This window comes from Nyctibius grandis, chromosome 1 (assembly GCF_013368605.1).
Source record: "Nyctibius grandis isolate bNycGra1 chromosome 1, bNycGra1.pri, whole genome shotgun sequence".
Classification (NCBI taxonomy): domain Eukaryota; kingdom Metazoa; phylum Chordata; class Aves; order Nyctibiiformes; family Nyctibiidae; genus Nyctibius; species Nyctibius grandis.
The window spans coordinates 5,048,422-5,066,445 of NC_090658.1; the positions used below are offsets into that span (position 1 = coordinate 5,048,422).

The window sequence follows — 18,024 nt, forward strand, 5'->3', positions numbered from 1 at the left end:
GGGGGAGGTACTGCCTTTTCCCCTCTGCCTGTACTGGGGGGAGCAACTCTGCCTGAGGAGGATTTCCAAGCTCTTGATCTTGGTTTTGTACATATTTGTATATATTTGGTTATTTCTATTATTATTGTTATTATATTCTTTTTCATTATTATAGTTTATTAAAACTGTTTTAACTTTCCAACCCATAAGTCTCTCTCCCTTTTCCCTTTCCCTTTCCCTTAGGTGGGGGGGGGAGAGGGTTAACAGAGAGCATCTGCCACCTGGTTAATAGCTGGCCCAGCTTTAAACCGTGACACCTATTTAGAGGAGCACGAGTACTACTGCCCTTTCAGGGAGATGACATGAGGATCACATTGGTTTGCAAGCACAAGGATGGCAAACAAATGTCTTTGCATGGAGAAATAGTGAAGCTCCCGATGGACAAACAGGGAAAAAAAAATCGTGTAGAATCAGAAGAGTTCTGTTGAAAAGTGTTAGAGAACAGCCCTTTGCTCTTTAATGGTGGCTAAGATTATTCATCAAATTTGGCAAATATTTTTAAAGAGGTTGAAATTGGAGCGGGAAGGACGAGAAAAATTCACCTAAGTCAAAATGTCATGTGTTGATATTTTCAAAATGGAAATGTTTTCTTCTGAGCTCACACTTTTGTTTCAAAACAGAACTATGGCTAAAAGCATTAGCTAGTAGGAAAATGAAATAAAACATTGTGTTTTGGATCAAATTAAACATTTCAGTTAATCCAAAACAATTTTCCTCCCAATTTTTCAGTTTCTACTGAACAGAAAATCCATTATTTGGAAAATTGCCACACACACTGATGAACTACAACTGAAATGCTAGGGAATATACTTGAAGAAAGACCTGGAAAAACTGGAACAACTGCCAAGGTCCCTGGAATTGTTTAAAGGACGAGAGAGTGTTCTCTAGAAGGAGGGACTCCAGGTCCATTGAGACATGTCAAACAAACCTGAGGAGCAACCTTACTACAGCCTATGTGGACAATATCTCTTTTTTCTTTTCTTTTTTAAAGCCTAGCTGACAGAAGTATAACAAAAGGCAACATCTGGATTTGAAGCTGTACGAGTTTTGACCACGATCACAGCTTATACTGCTCAAGTGGAGTTAGTTAACCTTCGGAATAACTGACGTGTTGGATGGCCTGTCACCAGCAACTTTTAAAATTACAATTGAACAATTTTTCCCAAAAAAGATCCTTTACTAATGAACCAGAATCGTCAGTGAAGGTGTCTCTAAGGCAAGCTGCCAGACTTTGCCCTATTTTGGGTAAGATGCATGCTTCTCTCCACCAGCTGGGTCACTGCAGAAGAGCATCCCTCAAGGAGCAGCAGCAGCTCCCAAAACCCTGACAAGCCCCAAAGCGAGGGGTCACGAGGGCAGGGAGTTTTACCCAACAAGAGACACCACGACATTCCCTTGTCCCTAGAGAGGACATTTACGTTGCCACCTGCAGGCAAACCCACTGGAAGAGGGGAGCAGTTCAAAGCAAAATGCTGTCGCTTAAGGGAATTCCTTGGCAGGATCCGGCATCGCTCTCAAAACACAACAAGGCAGGGGAAGGAGCTGGTACTGCTACCCACACCACCCTGCTCTGCAGGTAAGGTTGCTGTGAACCCAAGGTTACCTCTTGGGGTTTAACCCCAGCCAGGCAGATGTGTGGCTTGTGGCACCTGCTGAGCAGTGCCCAGGCACAAGTGCACACTGTGGGTGCACCTTTGGGCAGCTGCCATGCCCCCAACACGAGCCAGGGCACACGCCATCTGCTTCTCTGGCTGGGAAGGGGCAGGATTCAGACCACACCGTGCGTTTCCAGGATCGTCACAACAGCAGAGGCACCACCACATACATCGCTTCCTACACACTGGAGCCAAAAGTCAGGCTTAGGAAGTACGCCAGGCTCTGCAAAAGCCACAAGGCTATGGATCAGACTTTCTTGGCTTGTGGAAATTGGTGCAGCTGAAGCAAAAGCTGATTTAAAGCAACCAACCATCTGCTTGCTTATATTTCAGAGGTATCTCAGAGTTTAAGAGAAGTTGGATGTGGCAAACCCCCTGATCCCAAATGTCCCAAGCTTAAGGGAACCTTTAAGCCAAACGTGTACTTTACAGCTAATCCCTGTCATCTTATAAGGTCAAACGAAAAGCTTGGCACTGAATGCCCCACTCCACCTCTAACAGAGCACAGAACTGAAGCCGTATTTTTTCTGCAAGAAACTCTAATGCAATACATAGGGTGGATTTTAATTACGCTCTCCTTTGGAAGTGATGAAAAATTTACCAACTCCCACCCAAACCGTTGCCGGTACGCCAAGTTCTCCTAGCTTGAAAACCTAAGAACGTTAAACGCAATAATCATATGTTAAAGTTTGAAAATGTTAAGTGCACAAAAGTCAGGAAATTCCAAAATTAAGTTATCTACCACAACCGTAACTCAGCCCTAGTAGTCAGCCTTATTGTACCCCTTGACTGTACATGTTGTTAGAGATTTATGCCTTAAAACGTGGCCAGGCCACAGTATCGGTGGGAATTTTTGTTATGAAACATACTGAATTTTGTGTGTTTCTAATCTCGCTCTTAACATCGCATTAATATGTTTGCACTTCGCAGGATAAAGCTTCAGAGTTTCCTCCCTGCATAACCTGGGGCCAGAAATAATCCACAAGAGCTGCCAAAGGACAGGACAGCACCAGCGCGTCCCACCAGACGCCGCTTCGCAAACCAATTCAAGGTATTCGAGCTCCATCGTGTGGAACGTGCCTGTACATACAACAGGCACAAAATCTGGCTTCCTAATAAATCTCTTGGGAAGGGGAAAAACGTATCCCCAAACATACTATAAAATCAGAGAAATCTGCTTTTACAGAGATCGCTGCTGTGCTGCAGCCTAACACGGCGTACATCGCTGTGACGTGGCTTTTTAACGAGGATTAAGACCAGCTCCCACTGCAGGGCAGGTAATTAGACTCACTTCACACTAGCTTTCAATGCATTGGTCAAGGATGAATAGCTCAATCATGCACAGGATATATATTCTTTTTTTAATATTAGCTATTTAGGTTTTGTATCCTTTTTCATTCTGTCCTAGAGCACTGAAACACATCAGCTCAAGGCTGTTTGTATGCAACAGGCACACCAAGTGACCTCTTTCTCAGATTTTGTGTCATCCTGCAGCTCAGCTTACAGGAGTAAGAAGGTATTTCACACCTGAATTCTGGTTAATATCCTATTTCTCGCAGTGTTTTAGGCCGCAGCCTCCGTGCTGGCAACTTCTTTGGGCCCAGAGGGGCCCTTATCTCACTGGCTCCCTGGGATGCTCTCAGAGTTCTCTCTTCAAAGCAAGTGTTTTTCCCAGACAAGTAAAGGCTTCTGAATTTCTAGAAGCAGTTCTGTAACAGGACGAATGTTACCACGACAATATACATAGTTACATTTATAGCATGTATAGAAAGATAGAGAGAGATAGATGTAGTTTTCAATTTTGTATTTGTTACAAGTGATTCCCCTCTTACATACTGCATTTCTCATCCCTGTTTCATAGCCAGGCAAAACCCACACACAAAACAGGCAAAAGAAAACAGTAAAAAAACAACCAAAAATAAACCAAATTACTCTGAGCAGCAACTCAAACCCAACCTGGCCACAGCATCAGGAGCAAGAAACCAAGCCGGGTTTCACAACCAGGAGGCACAGTGTTCCTCTGTTCATCTCTAACTCGCTGCAGGGGGAATTTGCACGGTTTACCTTTAGCAGTAGCCGTCTCCCCGTCAGCGTGAGCCAGGCGCTGCATGGCCGTCGCTCCAACGCAGACCGGCATGCTGATTTTCTGCCCCAAGACTGAGGTTGACAGGTCCATTACCGACACATCCCTGAGCACCCGGGGATACAGCTTCCATCTGACACAGAAACAAATAAGGAGGATAAAAAGCCTGCATCATCGGGGTTATTTACAGTTCCTAATGGGCAAGAGCAGATTTTCCTGCTGTCAGGAGAAGCATGGTGAAAGGTGTGTTGGGGGTGGAGTAGAACCTCATTGCGTGGCCCAGAGCTGCAGCAGGACCCATGAAATGCACAAAGCCAGGATGGAGCAGGCAAGGAAGGACCAAAGTCCATGGAAGGTGAAAGAGGCAAAGAGCCTTTGGACATCATTGGCTGGTATCACCTGAAAGAAAAGACAGGAGCTGCAAAACAATAAAGTTCACTGTGAGTCTCAGCCTCCTTGAAAGCCTCGTGGCAGAACTGGATGACAGAGGGTGTGCAGGAACAGGAGTCATCAGCCCCCCTCAGTTACTCCTTCTATGGACTAGGGAGACAAAAGACACAGGATTTTTTGATTAAACCAGCCTGGCCAGCATGCTGAGCCCTCCCTGTCCCTGTGCTACGGGTCTCTGCAGTGAGACTACACAGAAATGCACTGCCCCGTGGGAAGCGGTGGGCAGGATGGCTGCCCTGGCTTTCCTCAGCTTGGGAGGTGTGGAAATCCACTGCACCGCATCTCTGCTGGCACAGAGATCAAGTCGCTTTGCTCAGAGAGGTCCCATCCCTGGCAGTCACTGGCTGCTGTGCCACATGCAGTCCCTGGGACTACAGCTGCTGCCCCAGGGACAGCCCATCGCACCGCAGGGACTCGAGGCTTCCAGGAACAGACCCAAGGCAGCCACTGTGATTTGGTGCAGGAAAAGACCAAGTAGCACAACTGCTTTCCCAATAGGGTAAATTACAATGTAGCCCTTGAATGACCTGGCCCAGCATCTGCTGAACCATTCCGGACCCTGCTTTGCCTTCTGATGTCTGCCAGAAACCACACCAGCCCAGAGCTGGGCTTTATTCCCCACTGGGGTCTTCAGCTTGGGTGAAAATGGAAGCTGACTCCAAAACAGAGCAAAGTAAAACACACTTAACCTGAAATTACAATTTATTGCAGTCAAGCTGGACACCACATGCTTGCACACACAGAAATGTATCTTTTTCTCCCCCCACAACAGCAGCACAACACTACCACGATCTCTCTTATGACGGGGTCAGCTAAACGACCCCGCAGTATCCAAAATTATCTTAACAGGGTCATGTTCCTGGGGGTACCTGTGCAATTGGACTTTTTCTGAGCACCCAGGCGATGTTGCAGTGCAGCCGCTGTCAGCAGAAGCCACGAGAGGGTGTGCGTTAGCAGGGGCTGCCTCTCGACACGGGTGTGCGCTGAGCAAGGGCAAAGGCTCTCTGCAAGCGGTAGTAGGGTACGCATCAACCTCTCACTAAGGCATCCCTCCCTCTGAAAGGACCCTGCGCTTTTAGATGATGGCTATTGAATTTTAATTACAGTAAATAATTAAAAGCTTAAGCTCTAGTGCTGCTGAACCTGACTACCTGCTCAGCACCAGAAAGCCTGGGACTGATATTAGTATTACTAGGAAGCAGAGAGCAATCAGCACCACTGTTACCCTCAGACTATGCTCTGACAGTGAGTAGTGGTCAGCTGGAGCTTGCACATTAAGCTGACAAGGTTCGGAAAAAAGACAAGACAGAATCTCTTTGTTTTATAGAAAGATCAAGAGACGTTTCCATAAGAAGCCTGGGACAAAGCCAGGATGAGACCCAAACTTCTGAAGCCCTAGAGCACAGCGCTGTGCCAGCTCTCCAGGAAGCGCTCCCCAGGGAGGAGAAAGATAGCTATGATGCTTGGAAGGACACACGTAGCTGTGGGAGTCAGCTGTATCATTCAGTGCCAAGACACACACTGCAAGTATGTCTCCTCAGACTTGTTTTCAGGCTATTGTATTGGTTTGTTATTCTTCAGGGGAGGATGGGCTGAGGGTGGGACAAAGTAAACGTGACTTTTTTCTCCCCCTTTCTTCCTAACCCTTATTCCGAAGGCTTTCTCCCAGCTCTGAGACATCTTTTCCCAGCAAATATAAAGAAAACTAAAATCCTTTAACAACCTTGCTCGTTTTTACAGTCAAACTCAAAAGCATAAGGATTCAAAGCATCTCTCTCTTCCCCAGCCTCCTAGTTTCTCTGCTGTTCCACACAGGTCAGATTTTTACTCGGTGCAAACCCCTGCCATCTCAAAGCAAAGGCATGAGGGGCAGTTCTGGAGTACCAACACTGTGTAGTTGTTTTTAGCTGGGAAAAGAAACAGAGAAAAAAATCCTCCCAACAGTGTATGCAAGAAAAGTGATGCTGTTTCAAGCAGCAATAAACAGCCTCCTTCCCACTCACCTTTATGTACCATCAAATTACTCCGTCCATGAGCTTTTCGGGGTCCTCGGGCTCATGAGCTCCAGACTTTAAACATAAACATCTCTTCCACTGTCTCCTGTGGCTTCTCTTCCCCTCGCACCTTATCAGGTCACATCCTCTAGACCAACGTCAGGTCAGTACTCATAACCAGGACCCATGAAAAACACCAAATGGATCACTACCTTAGTATTACACCACTACCTCAGTATTACACTCTTTACGCAAAACCTGATCTCCCTTTTCTGGATGTTTTTGGTTGTCAGTTTGCCATATACTTGAAGTGAGGCATTTTCTGGACAAGCCATGGGGAAATGCCCTTCACAACAGCAAGCAAAACCCAAGGGCAGTATTTCCCAGTAACCAGAGCATGCGATCATCAGGCTGCCACACACCACCTGCTTCATCCAAGTCTTTGAGTGAAAACATTTCCTGGATATTTTGTAAAAAACTTGAATTTTTGTACTCATCATCTCCTCACCCACATTCTTTTCCAGCCAAGTCCACACTCACATGCCACAATCAGCGATTGCAAGCGAGCACATCTTTCCTCCCAGCTGGAAGCAGGGCGATGCCGCAGTGGGAAGGCAACAAGCACTCCCGATTTGGGCAACTTCAGCTAAATGCTGTTTTGCAAGAAGGATGAACAGAAAGGAGGGAAGATTAAGCAGGTTTTTTTTTTCTTTTCCGTCTATGTTCAAAAATTTCAGAATGTAAATGATCTTGCAGTTGGGTAAGAGAGAAGCACTCTCTGCTTTCCACACTCATTTTCAGCTGTGAAAAATGCTGAAATTTTCAAACTGCAACACATTTTGAAGCAGTTCTTCTTGTTTCCCTTCCGAGTCTGTGCTAAATAATCCCTTTGTGCTGCATTGCAAGCAGCACCTTTGGGCAAGGACCATTCCAACACCCTCCATCTCAACTTCAACCTACTTTGCTGCCTTCATCTCCCCTCCAGCTCCACTTCCCATCACCTGGGGTACGTGCTAGGGCTGTGCAGGGCTAAGCAACAGCTGCTTTTGCTTGAGGAAAATCAATTTTCTTGCCCAGGCAGTCTTGCCATCCACACAGCAACTCTTTTCCCAGCACTCCACGAATCCGAGGTGAAAGACATCACAGACACGTAACCAAATTATTGTTACAAGCATTCCTGTCCTTTTCTCCCTCCCTACAACTTCACATGCTTGGTTGACCCCAATCACATTCTCAGCCTTGCTTTTTTAACTGATATTTAAGTTATTTACGTGCCCAGTCACTTTAACACCCTTAATACCTAGCTACAAACAACGATACATCTGCAGAAAAATACACATTGATGCTGTCACGGATAAACAAGCGGCTGCTGTTCCTCATACACAACAACAAAATGCATCTTCTCCGAAGGCTGCTGGGGAGTCAGTGACAGAACGTGTCACGGCAAATTAGCAGAACCCTGTTCCTACACACGCAGACGTCCCCCTTCATTAAAATGCCAAAAGGGAAGATTTCAGATTGATTTCTTGAATGCCATCAAGCTAACGACGTCCCGACCTTGTCATAAAATCTGTTCTCCATTCAGGCCCCTTGGTTCCTTGACGACTTGAGAGTGAATTTAATCGCCAGACAGCACGGTGCAGGAAGGACACGCAGTGTTCTGGGACACAGAGCAAATACAATGTGAATGCAGTCAGATGCCGTAGGGAGCAACGTATGCTCCGACATCCCAAATCATCATCTTTGGCCTTAATGCCTCACTGACGCCAGTGCCAGCTCCACGTCATTTGAAAATCATGAATAAAAAAAGTAATTATCTGGCCTCAGCAGGAACACACCGATGTTGAAACACAAGCTCCGGTTCTCCCCTCAATTCCAGAAGAGCTGGGAGCTAGAGAAGAGTTACTAGAGGTATTTTATGCTCTGGTATCTGATTACAGGTCCAAAGGACTTCAAGCTCCTGTGCTGTCAAAAGGCCAGGACATTCATTTTATAATCTAATGAGCAAGGATTGCGCTGCTCCAACAATTGCACGTGTCATTCCAAAGGTATTCCAGCATCTATCGAAACTACCATTCATTTGCTAGATCATTCCTTAATAATAATATTTTTATTTCTCCATAAATGCAACCATTCAGCTGCCAAAAAAATAAAAGAGCTCACAGACAAGCCCCACACTGATTTTTCTCCAAATACCATCCGTCCTAACTGTCTCGCTCACCTGAATAATCTTGCACCACAAAGGTATGGGCTAACAATTCATGTTTCTGGTTCAGTTTCATGCTTTCTTCTCTTCCATTTAAACATAAACATTTATACATATATCTAGAAATATTTAGATAAACTGTAAATGTTCTTAATCAGGCTAAACCCTGCAGCCGAGCTTCTGACAGTGGAAATCAACAGGAGGTCTCTGGCAGTGGGAAATGAAGTTGAACGTACTCGTTTCTTTCACAAAGTCATCCCACTTTGTGGCTCGGGGGTGTAAAGTCCATCTTACTTTATATTTACCCACAGGCTGTGCTCAGGAACAGGGAGAAAACCAGTAACATGCTCAGAGACACACAAGGACTGTGTGAGAGGCAGAGTGAGCAGTAGCCCTGCATCCTTAGCAATCAGGCCATGCTTCTCCCAACAGCACTGACGAAAATAAAGATTTTAAAAGTTGCTTGTGTCAAACAGGTCTCACAAACCAAAACACTGAAGTCTTTATACCAGGTTTCTACCTTTTCTAGATGAGTTGCCAGGAAGCCATTGCAAAGACAGTCTAACAAACTGTTACTGGCTCTGACCCCAGCTCTCCGCTGATCCGCCAGGTGACCGTCAGCACATCACCGCGCTTCTCTGTGCTCTGATGGACACCCGGAAAGAGACATAGATGTAGAGCGATGGAAAGGTAACAAGCCAAGCTTTGACTGCAGCATTTCTGCCCCGTAACCTCTCTCTTTGGCTGTCAACAAGTTCTGTTGTTTGATGATTTAATAAACCAAACCCCATTTGTCAGGTCTTTTAGATTTTATTAACTGCCTTTTTGGAATACGTTTAAACAGCCTAAAGCTACTGCAGAAATTAGATCTTGTTTTCTTTAAGACAAATATACAAAGGGAGGGGGAGCAAAGACAGAAACACAGCTTCCATCCCCTTCATACCTTCACTGCTAAGGAGCAGGAACCCAGCATCGAGGGTCTTTTAGCCACACCAGGACCTAGCAAATCTGTTTGTTTTTTTGTTGTTTTTTTTTTTTTTTTTAATGTCTCAGATTGTTCAAGGCACTGCTAATAAATACCTCCTTCAGCTCCAGGCTGCCTGCAAGCTCCACAGTTCTGAACACCTCAAACTGGAGGCTCTTACTGGAAGCATGATAGAAGATACCAGGAAAGAGGAGGTGAGCCTGAACCCCACAGGTGACCAGTCTGATACAAGGAGGTCTTCTTATCAGAGGCATCTGCCCCTGCAGTGGGAAACAGCTTCAGAGCAGAGCTGCTCTTATCTCACCACTAACATCTAGCTCCACTAATACCAAACCAGTAAGTGGACATACCCAGCTTTTTGTTAGCCTGTCTCTGGGCAGTTCAGATCCAACTTTTGTATAATCATGATCAGCTCTAGCAGTTAGCAGTAAAAAGTTCACCACTTCTACACTTCATTGCCTCTGAGCACTTCCTTTGAGTGTCCTTTCCTTAACATCTCATTTTGTTTTCATGAGGACAAATAACATCGTAGCACCAGGAAGTGTTAAAATAAAATAATAATTAAAAAAAAACAATTAGGTGAGCACTACTACATCCCCTCCTGTTCCTATTTACTCCTCGGAGACAGAGCAGTGCTTTGGCTTGTATTTGAGCAGCCCCAAGCACAAGGGGATTTCAAGTCCGTGATGGGGCCTTCTGCAGGGAGCTAAGAGGTCTGGAGTAAGTGGTCACATTGGAAGTTAGTTTTCTCTTTCTCCTGATGTTATAAAGGTTTTCTGTACATGTCCCTAAAATCAAGGTTCTGAGCAGATTTCTGCAATCTGACCTTTGAGATCCCACTAAATGAAATACCACTGAGCTTCCTACAGCCTTAAAGTTATGTGGGATTTCCAGCTGAATTGCTCATAGCCTACGGAAAGGCAACCAGAGCAGTAAGTAGGATTGCTGCTCTAGAGCAGAGAAGCAGAGCAGGGAGGAAGAAAGATTAAAGATAAATTGGAAAAATCTTGTTTTGGTTTGTGAGACTCAGAGGGATTTAAGACAAAGCATTCAGAGATGAAGAAATACAAGTGCAGGGGGGTTAAATGTCTGCACCAACACAGGACCCAAAGGAAAGAGAAGCCAGCAGCTGTTTCAGCAGTTCCACCAGCTCAGCCAGGCTGAGGCAATCAGCCTCCAGCTGCCTTCTTTCCACTGCAGCGCCTGGGCTGATGCTCTGGGGGCAGAGCAGCAGCAGAGATTGAGGGGATGGGGAACCAACTGATGTGACATGAGTTTTGACACTCTTCCACTGAATCTGACAGCAAATGTCGACTTAATTTGTGTTGACCTTGTACTTCCGAGACAAAGGGCGACCTGAGTCCAGGTTTTGACAACAGTTCAGGGGGCCAGTCTAAGTCAAAACTGGTATGTAATAGTTCCCATCATTTACAATATTTCCTGGTGACCTTCTGCTGGAGCCCCCCCGAGCACAGCTTGGCCACCCAGCAGTGAGCCCTGGCTGTCATGGCTCGCTCCAGAGCTAGGCTACACAAATCCTTTCTGCTGGGCTATGCAGCTCTGGTCTAGCAACGCTGCACAAGCGCTCACCAGGGAAGGCTGCCTAATTCATTCGGTTTAGGAAGAACAAGCAAAAGGCAAAACTGACTCAGGACCTAAAAGGCACAACCCCCACAAGAATCCCTTGCCAGCATTATAGCTCAAAACGTAGAAATTACAGTTTCATCAGCTGATTAAATATTTGAGCTGAAGAACTCTAGAGAATTTATGTTAACAAAAGAAACAAAATGCACATAAAGCTAAAAAGATGCTCAAGGATTTTAGGGATTGCTTTTTGACAGAAAATTTTAGGTTGAGGTGTAAAAGGGGAGAGACAGTTGTTCTGAAAATGAATTATTTGAGAGTCTTTTTGGTAAAAAAGAAAGAAGTTGCAGAAAAATTGAGTTTTGTTCACACAGAAAAATCTAATATTGCACCACATCTACTAATAAAGCAGAATTTACACCCTCTAACTCCCACCCCAGCTTTAAATCATCCTCCTACCTTGAAAACGCTGCTACGTTATCTGCTAGCGTTTCCTGGTCATCTGCTCCAGATCGGTAATAATCATACACTGATTTGGGGAGAAATTTTTTAGCATATTCTTCAAAATCAGCAATGCAAACTGGTTTTCCAGACATATTTGCAGATCTCACAGGGTCAGTTTATTCCTACTTCCCTCCCTTTTAAGCTCTGTATTTTTTGTCTGTAAATCATTAATATGGGACCTCACCGGGATTCAACTTACCTCCATACCAAAAAAAATACACCAACTTCTTGTGTCATACTGGACTTCAGCACCGCATTTTATTACATGTGGTCAAGGCCAACCTAGAACATAATGGAATAAAATATGGCAAAAAGAAAGAAAATGAATCAGCAAGGAAAGAAATACGTAGGTGCAGCATGCATGACTTAAATCTGCAATGAGAGGAACGTACAGTCTCTGGTGTATGCCTTTATCACCCAAAATATCCAGGAGACTGGAAGAAGAAAGATGCTGTTTATGCTCAGAAAGGAAAAATCTTGATTTAGATGATTTATAAAAGAAGGTCCCAGCCTGGACATTTAGGACAACACCTAACACAAGTGAGTTTCCAGTTATTTCCATTAAAATCCTGGATACAGAGTCAAGTTGCAGGGACTCGGCTGCCAGGCAGCTCGGGCATCTAAGACATCCTCGGGCAAATGGCTCCTGATTTTAACGTGATTCCACCTCCACAACCCAGACTCTAGTTATTCTTAAAATGTTACGAAGTCAGATGCACTTCGCAGCTGGAAATAAAACCAGCTTATCAAAGAGATGACACTCATTCAAAGTGTAACTGACTCACTTAAGTTTTCTTGATTGAACCTTGACTTAAAATTTAACAAATATACATCGTTTGCAACAGGTATATGGTATTTGTTTGACAGGGAAAACTTACAAGTATATCACATGTGTATATAGTCCAGTTTTCCAGCTGTGCACATTTCAATTATTAACAATGCCATTTTATTAAAACCAGATTTTGGGGAGTAGGGAGAAATCGATATCTTAATTGGAAACAAACCCCCAAAGCCATCTTCCTCGCTGCTGGTTTATAAATAACAACTCGGAACACAATATTCTGCAAAGAGCAAGAAAAACGCTGACGATTCAAAGGAGATTGTCAAAATATCTTTGGAGGGTTATCTCAGGGGCTGAGGCAGGAAGGATGGTGCCAGCTGTAAGCTCAGTCTCAGGAATCATTTAAAGGCAATGATGGCACTAGGATTTGCAGCTATTTCTCTAACTGCTTTCCCAGATGAGGGCATCTCAGATTAAGTCGTACAGGGTGTGCAGGGAGTCATTTTTCTGGCTGGTCAGAATATTCATGGGAGGAACTACTGGAAATGAATATCAACATACATACAATTATACCATGAGGCATTTATCACACATCAGTGTCAGATACAATTTAAATGCAAACTGGTTTAATATTGACATTTCTCTGCACTCTCAGCACAAAACCGGGGACACATCTGCTCTCATTTATCTGAAGTTTGCATTGCCTGTGCTAAAAACAGGTATTTATCCTAGAGCATGAGACAGTAAGCACTGCACAACAGCTAAACATTTTAAGATGTCCATCTGAATTCAACCTTAATGAATTCAAAAGCTTTTAATGTTGGAAAGTTGCAGAAAAGTTCCTGAAGTAGCGATAGTGTTTCACCACTGGTCTCCCCCACCCTTTTATGTCTATATTCACTTAAAGAAGAGTTAAGCTCTTTGAAACACTTCCCACCTTGATCTTTCTCTTTTTCCACTTAATGTTCATTTGCCACATGCACACGATATTGGTGATTTACTTTACTCATCATTATTTGCCACTTGGGCTAAAAGTTCCTCTTCCCTCCCCTAGCACGAAGTTGCTCACGTCACCCTTTGAGGACGCCCCCAAATGATCCAGCCACACACCAAAGCCCAGCTGGGGGCACTGACTTCTTGCTGCAGCCCTGCCAATGTGCCCTGGGAAGCTCCACAGACCTCAGGAGTCCACCAGGAGCTGAAGACTCTTCTACGCAGCAGGACCTCCCGCTTCCCGCTGCTGGCCAGTTTATGACCTGAGGTGCGGTGGAAGGTGCCAGTAACAGCACAAAGGAAGCAAAACAAGTTTAATCTGCTGTGAACTAGGACTACTTGGTCTCTTATGGGTGTAACCCCTAGGAGAGCACAGCCAACATCTCCCCAGCATAACTGACACTGATATACAGACCAGCTCTGAAATGGCATCTGTCCAAGTAATTGGCTCCTCATTTTAATGAATCTCTCTGGATGAGAGGTTTCCTCTGGCCACTTAATGAGACATCACCTGTCTGAACTTTAACCTTGAAGGAAAAGAACAGCATCTGAGTTAACAGCAAAAAGTTCGCCCAAGCAGCCACAGCAAACCTCACTGATAAAAGTCAACGCGCGATTCAATCAAAACGGTCAGATGCAATTAGGGCAGAGGAAAGAAAAAAAAATACCACAACACAACCCAGGTAGTGTTAACATCCTCACCCATATCTACTGCCTCTCACTTGTTCCTTTGGCAGGTCACTGGAGAATTACCAATGGAGAATGGTGTCCTGTAACTGGAGCTTGGCTGAACCAGTGTCTGCAAAGGAAACTTTGCACTTTAGTTCAAAAAGGGGTATCACAAATTCCAGATGAAAAACCACACAGAGGGCTAGTAAACACAGAGACACAACTTCCAGCTTAGAAAGCGCCCCAATCAAAAGGCAAAGAAGCATTCTAAGAAATACCACATGCTTTTCCTCACGTATGTTATTTGCTAGAGGGAGATCACTAGGCAGCATTTTAGTCTGAACCACTGTGTCCTACTGCAAGATCAGAGAGACAATGTCGATGGTCTCCTGTCAACGTGCAGAAACCTCCACAGGTGAAGGATGAGTCAGCTGGGATTGTTCTCACTTCTGTTAGCTGCAGTAAAGATTAACTGGAAAAGTTAACTGCAGTATATAATTAAAATATTTCAATGTCCCAGTGACTACCTATTTCTCAAGGCTGTAGTGCAAAGCTGGTTTATCAAGTAACTTCACTTACAGAAGTAAATGGTTATTTTGAGTTCCAAACTCCCCATGAACATTGTGAACTTCTCCAAATAAAGTCAGAAAATACCTGTTTACAGATTGTGAAACGTTTTCAGCGAGTATCTCTCACCAGTCAGAGCTGAACCAATTTACTTTGGCCCCTCCAAGTCAGTCAGAAGAATCAACAGAAAATGTGTGGCTTTTTTTTCCAGCAGCCATCTGCAACTTCAGCGTGAGACCGAGTCAAAAACAATGGACGTGTTGCAGGGAAGAGGACAGTTTCTCAGCCATTCAGCACAGACAGTGAGCAGGTGGCCCGAACAAGCCCCTGAATGTCTATTTTGGGAAGTCAGTCAGGAAATCTGGGGACCGCTGCAGTGGAGGGAGACTGGAGCATCAAATGGAGGACCAGCTCTCCTGGAGGATCTGGATGACTTTGAATACCATGAAAACAAGCCAGGGGAGATCTACAAAGAGGTTCTCAGTGCCATTTTTGCCCTCCCAACTGAAGAGTGATAATCAGACATAAAAAAAAGCCCTTATCAAGCATGTTCATGTCCTTGCCGTGGGACTGACAGTCAAACACTTTGAATAACCGGTTATTTCCGCACCCTCTGCAAACGTGTGAGCTACTGGCACAGCCTGTGCCGAGATGATCAGCAGTGTCTACATGCAGCTCTCACACCCCACTGGAATCCAAATTAACAGATGTAAAAGCCTAAAGTACTAGCAGGCTCTGAGAAATGCTAACGAGACAAGAAAAATGTTTTTTCCATATAAAATAGACATTTAAATGAAAATATTTGATTACTAAATCCCCATTTGTTCCCTGTATGCTTAAATGCAGAGGTTTCCTTTCTCCTCAGGGAAGATGAAGTGAAAGTAAAGCACACAGAGTTTTTAAAGCATTTTTCTACTGGGAAAGAAATGAAGACGTTTGGCTAAAAGTAGTTGTCACTACAGTCTTCATTAAAGTAAACCAGAACACTTCTTTTTTTCCCCTGTAGGGAAGGGAACGAAAGGCAGGCATCAGCAGGCTTGGCTTGCAAGCTTACAAGGGAACTGCTGGTGCATGATGGATGAGGAGGGGATGGATAAGCAGAAAATTGGAGAAAAGGCAGGCAGTTCCAGGAAGAGATGCAAAAGCATCCCAAGGGACCTGCACCATTTCCTCCTGGGCAGCCCTTCCCAGCCAAGCATCCCGCTGTTTGCTCTGTGTGGGGGTAATACTCAGAAAAGGGAGAAGGAGGGCATCCGTTTCCTTCCCACTACCCCACTGCAGCTAAAAGACCTGCTGCAAAGCCACGCAGCTTTCCATCTTCAGTGTGTGGCCAGCTCCCAGGTGGAGGCACACGCTACTTGGCAGCCTCATTGCCAGAGCTGGGAGTTACCCCTGGTCCAGTTCAAAATTCCAAGGTAGAAACTCAAGCTTTTCTACCGCTCCAGTAACAGCCATCAGAGAGTTATCTTCATATTTCCTCTATTAATATAGAGCTTATGTTTGTCTGATTACTTCATTTTCAAAACGCAATCAGATTTTGCCTGCAGTATTCCACCTGCTTGTTTTCATGGGGAAAATTTTGTATCCTTACACCGTGAGACAGAACAAGGAGCTGATGAAATATTAAAACAACAAAATGCTCGCAAGGGCTTCATTTGATACCACTCCCCCTTCAACTGTACATGAGGAAATCAATGCAATGGGAAAGAAGAAAACCCAAGCGAGCAGCAAACCACCCCACCCACACAGCAGTTCTGTTCCCAGTGAAAGGCCGTTCAGGAAACTCACCTGAGGAGAATGAACCTGTGTACTGCATCCAGTGCCTGTTCACATCATCCGAATACGTTGCAGCGATGGTTCCTGGGAGCCACTTCTCCCTCCAGCACGCCTGGCCCTCAGGCCTATTTCTCTAGCAATGACTGCTCACTGTGAGCTACAACCAGAAGATACGCCATTTAGATCTGCACGCTGCTTTTTGAACCCCATCAGCAGGGAGAAATGTACCGCTGCCCTTCAAATCCCAGAGGGAGCTAGCACATGATTTGCAGGGAGTTAGACAGAGGATTTCTCAAGAGGGGAAAACCTAACCTACCATAGACGTGAAGCCCTCGAGGGTTCAGACTTATACTGGTTGGCCCAGCAGCCTCCATTTGAGTCCCAGCTGCATTTTATATCTTCAAGAGTCTACTGTTCAGCCCAGAATCGCTCCAATGAAAACCTCAGGGTAGGTGTGCTTCCAAGCCTTTGTTCACTCAGGTAACAAGGAAGCAACTCATTAGTGGACAGGTTTGTTTTAAAGAACCTTCACAAGTCACAACCTCTATTATATAAAAAAAATAATCTTTTGTTAATTACACAGATGAGCCATCTACACACTGAGAAAATGAAAACTAACAAGAGCATAAATAAAAAATTTATATGGCATTTCTGTAAAAATACCCACAGTATAAATTTGCAACACTTTCATATAAAAGACAATCCTGTACAGCATTTCCATGAAGAAAGACCACACAGCAAGTGTTGCCCAGCACAGGTGCAGTATATACAGAGTATTCCAAGTCACGCATACAAGTTTCACACCGATCTTGAGGACAGGAGATTTGCAAAGCTGTAGGTATTTCTAACCACTTTAAAAAGTAACCCCCTGGATTTTTTGAATTACTCACTTTCAAGCATTCATGTTCAGATCCATCAGGGACTGGGTTTCAGAGCGGCGTGCATCCCATTTGAAATTTAAATTCAAAAATCTTAAGTCATTTTTGACACACAGCTCTAGTTTACAAGCCTTACAGCCTTATCCTTAATCAAAACATTTTGAACAGTGTTAGCAGCAGCTTCTCCAAGGACATTTTGTCTATACTGAGGTTGCAATAACAAGTTCCATTTTTTAAAATTAATCATAACAGAACAGAGATAGCAGAACACTCAGATTGTACAAAAGGTTGATACTGACTTTTTTTTTTGGAACACACCAAGTTTAATACTATTGTAATAGTCTAATTAGTACTAAACTTACATGATTCAATTAAAATGTGTTTTAGTGGAAAAAACCCTGATTCTGGAAGGTACATTAACATTACACTGTTACTGCATAGCCAGTGGTCTGTTAAACACAAATTTAGCCTTTATGGTGTTTGCTACTTGTTGTTTGCCCAATAAACATCAAAGTTGAGTATCTCTAGTATCATGTTACAATATTTTTCGTACAAATGTAAAACTAAGTTGGATATCAATGGTTGCACAGCATGTTATTCTAAAGTCTTAATCACAATTTAGTGATCTTTGTAAGAAGATACTCCAATGCATGTCAAATACAGTCAAATCCATGTTAGCATTGGTATTCCCTACTTTATTAATGAAAACACAGGAGCAATGGCACACATTATGACGTTCAAGAAACCTTAGCAGCCTAGTATAGCTCATTGCCAGATTCACAAGACAGATCTATGAAGAGATGAACTGCTGAAACTTGCTGCCTGCTTACTTAATCCCTGCTCATCAGAGGGGTCTTACA

At 44.2% G+C, this 18,024-nt stretch overlaps 1 protein-coding gene across 1 annotated transcript in view; it reads right to left on the reverse strand.

The window, feature by feature from the left end:
* Window positions 1-11,592, reverse strand: part of HAO1 (hydroxyacid oxidase 1) — a 32,321-nt gene extending 20,729 nt beyond the window's left edge. The window contains exons 1-2 of the mRNA XM_068409292.1: window positions 11,456-11,592; window positions 3,759-3,910 (exon numbers count right to left, since the gene is read on the reverse strand). Coding sequence (XP_068265393.1) covers window positions 3,759-3,910; window positions 11,456-11,592 — 289 coding nt within the window. The remainder of the gene's footprint in view (window positions 1-3,758; window positions 3,911-11,455) is intronic.
* Between the last annotated feature and the right edge of the window lie 6,432 nt (window positions 11,593-18,024).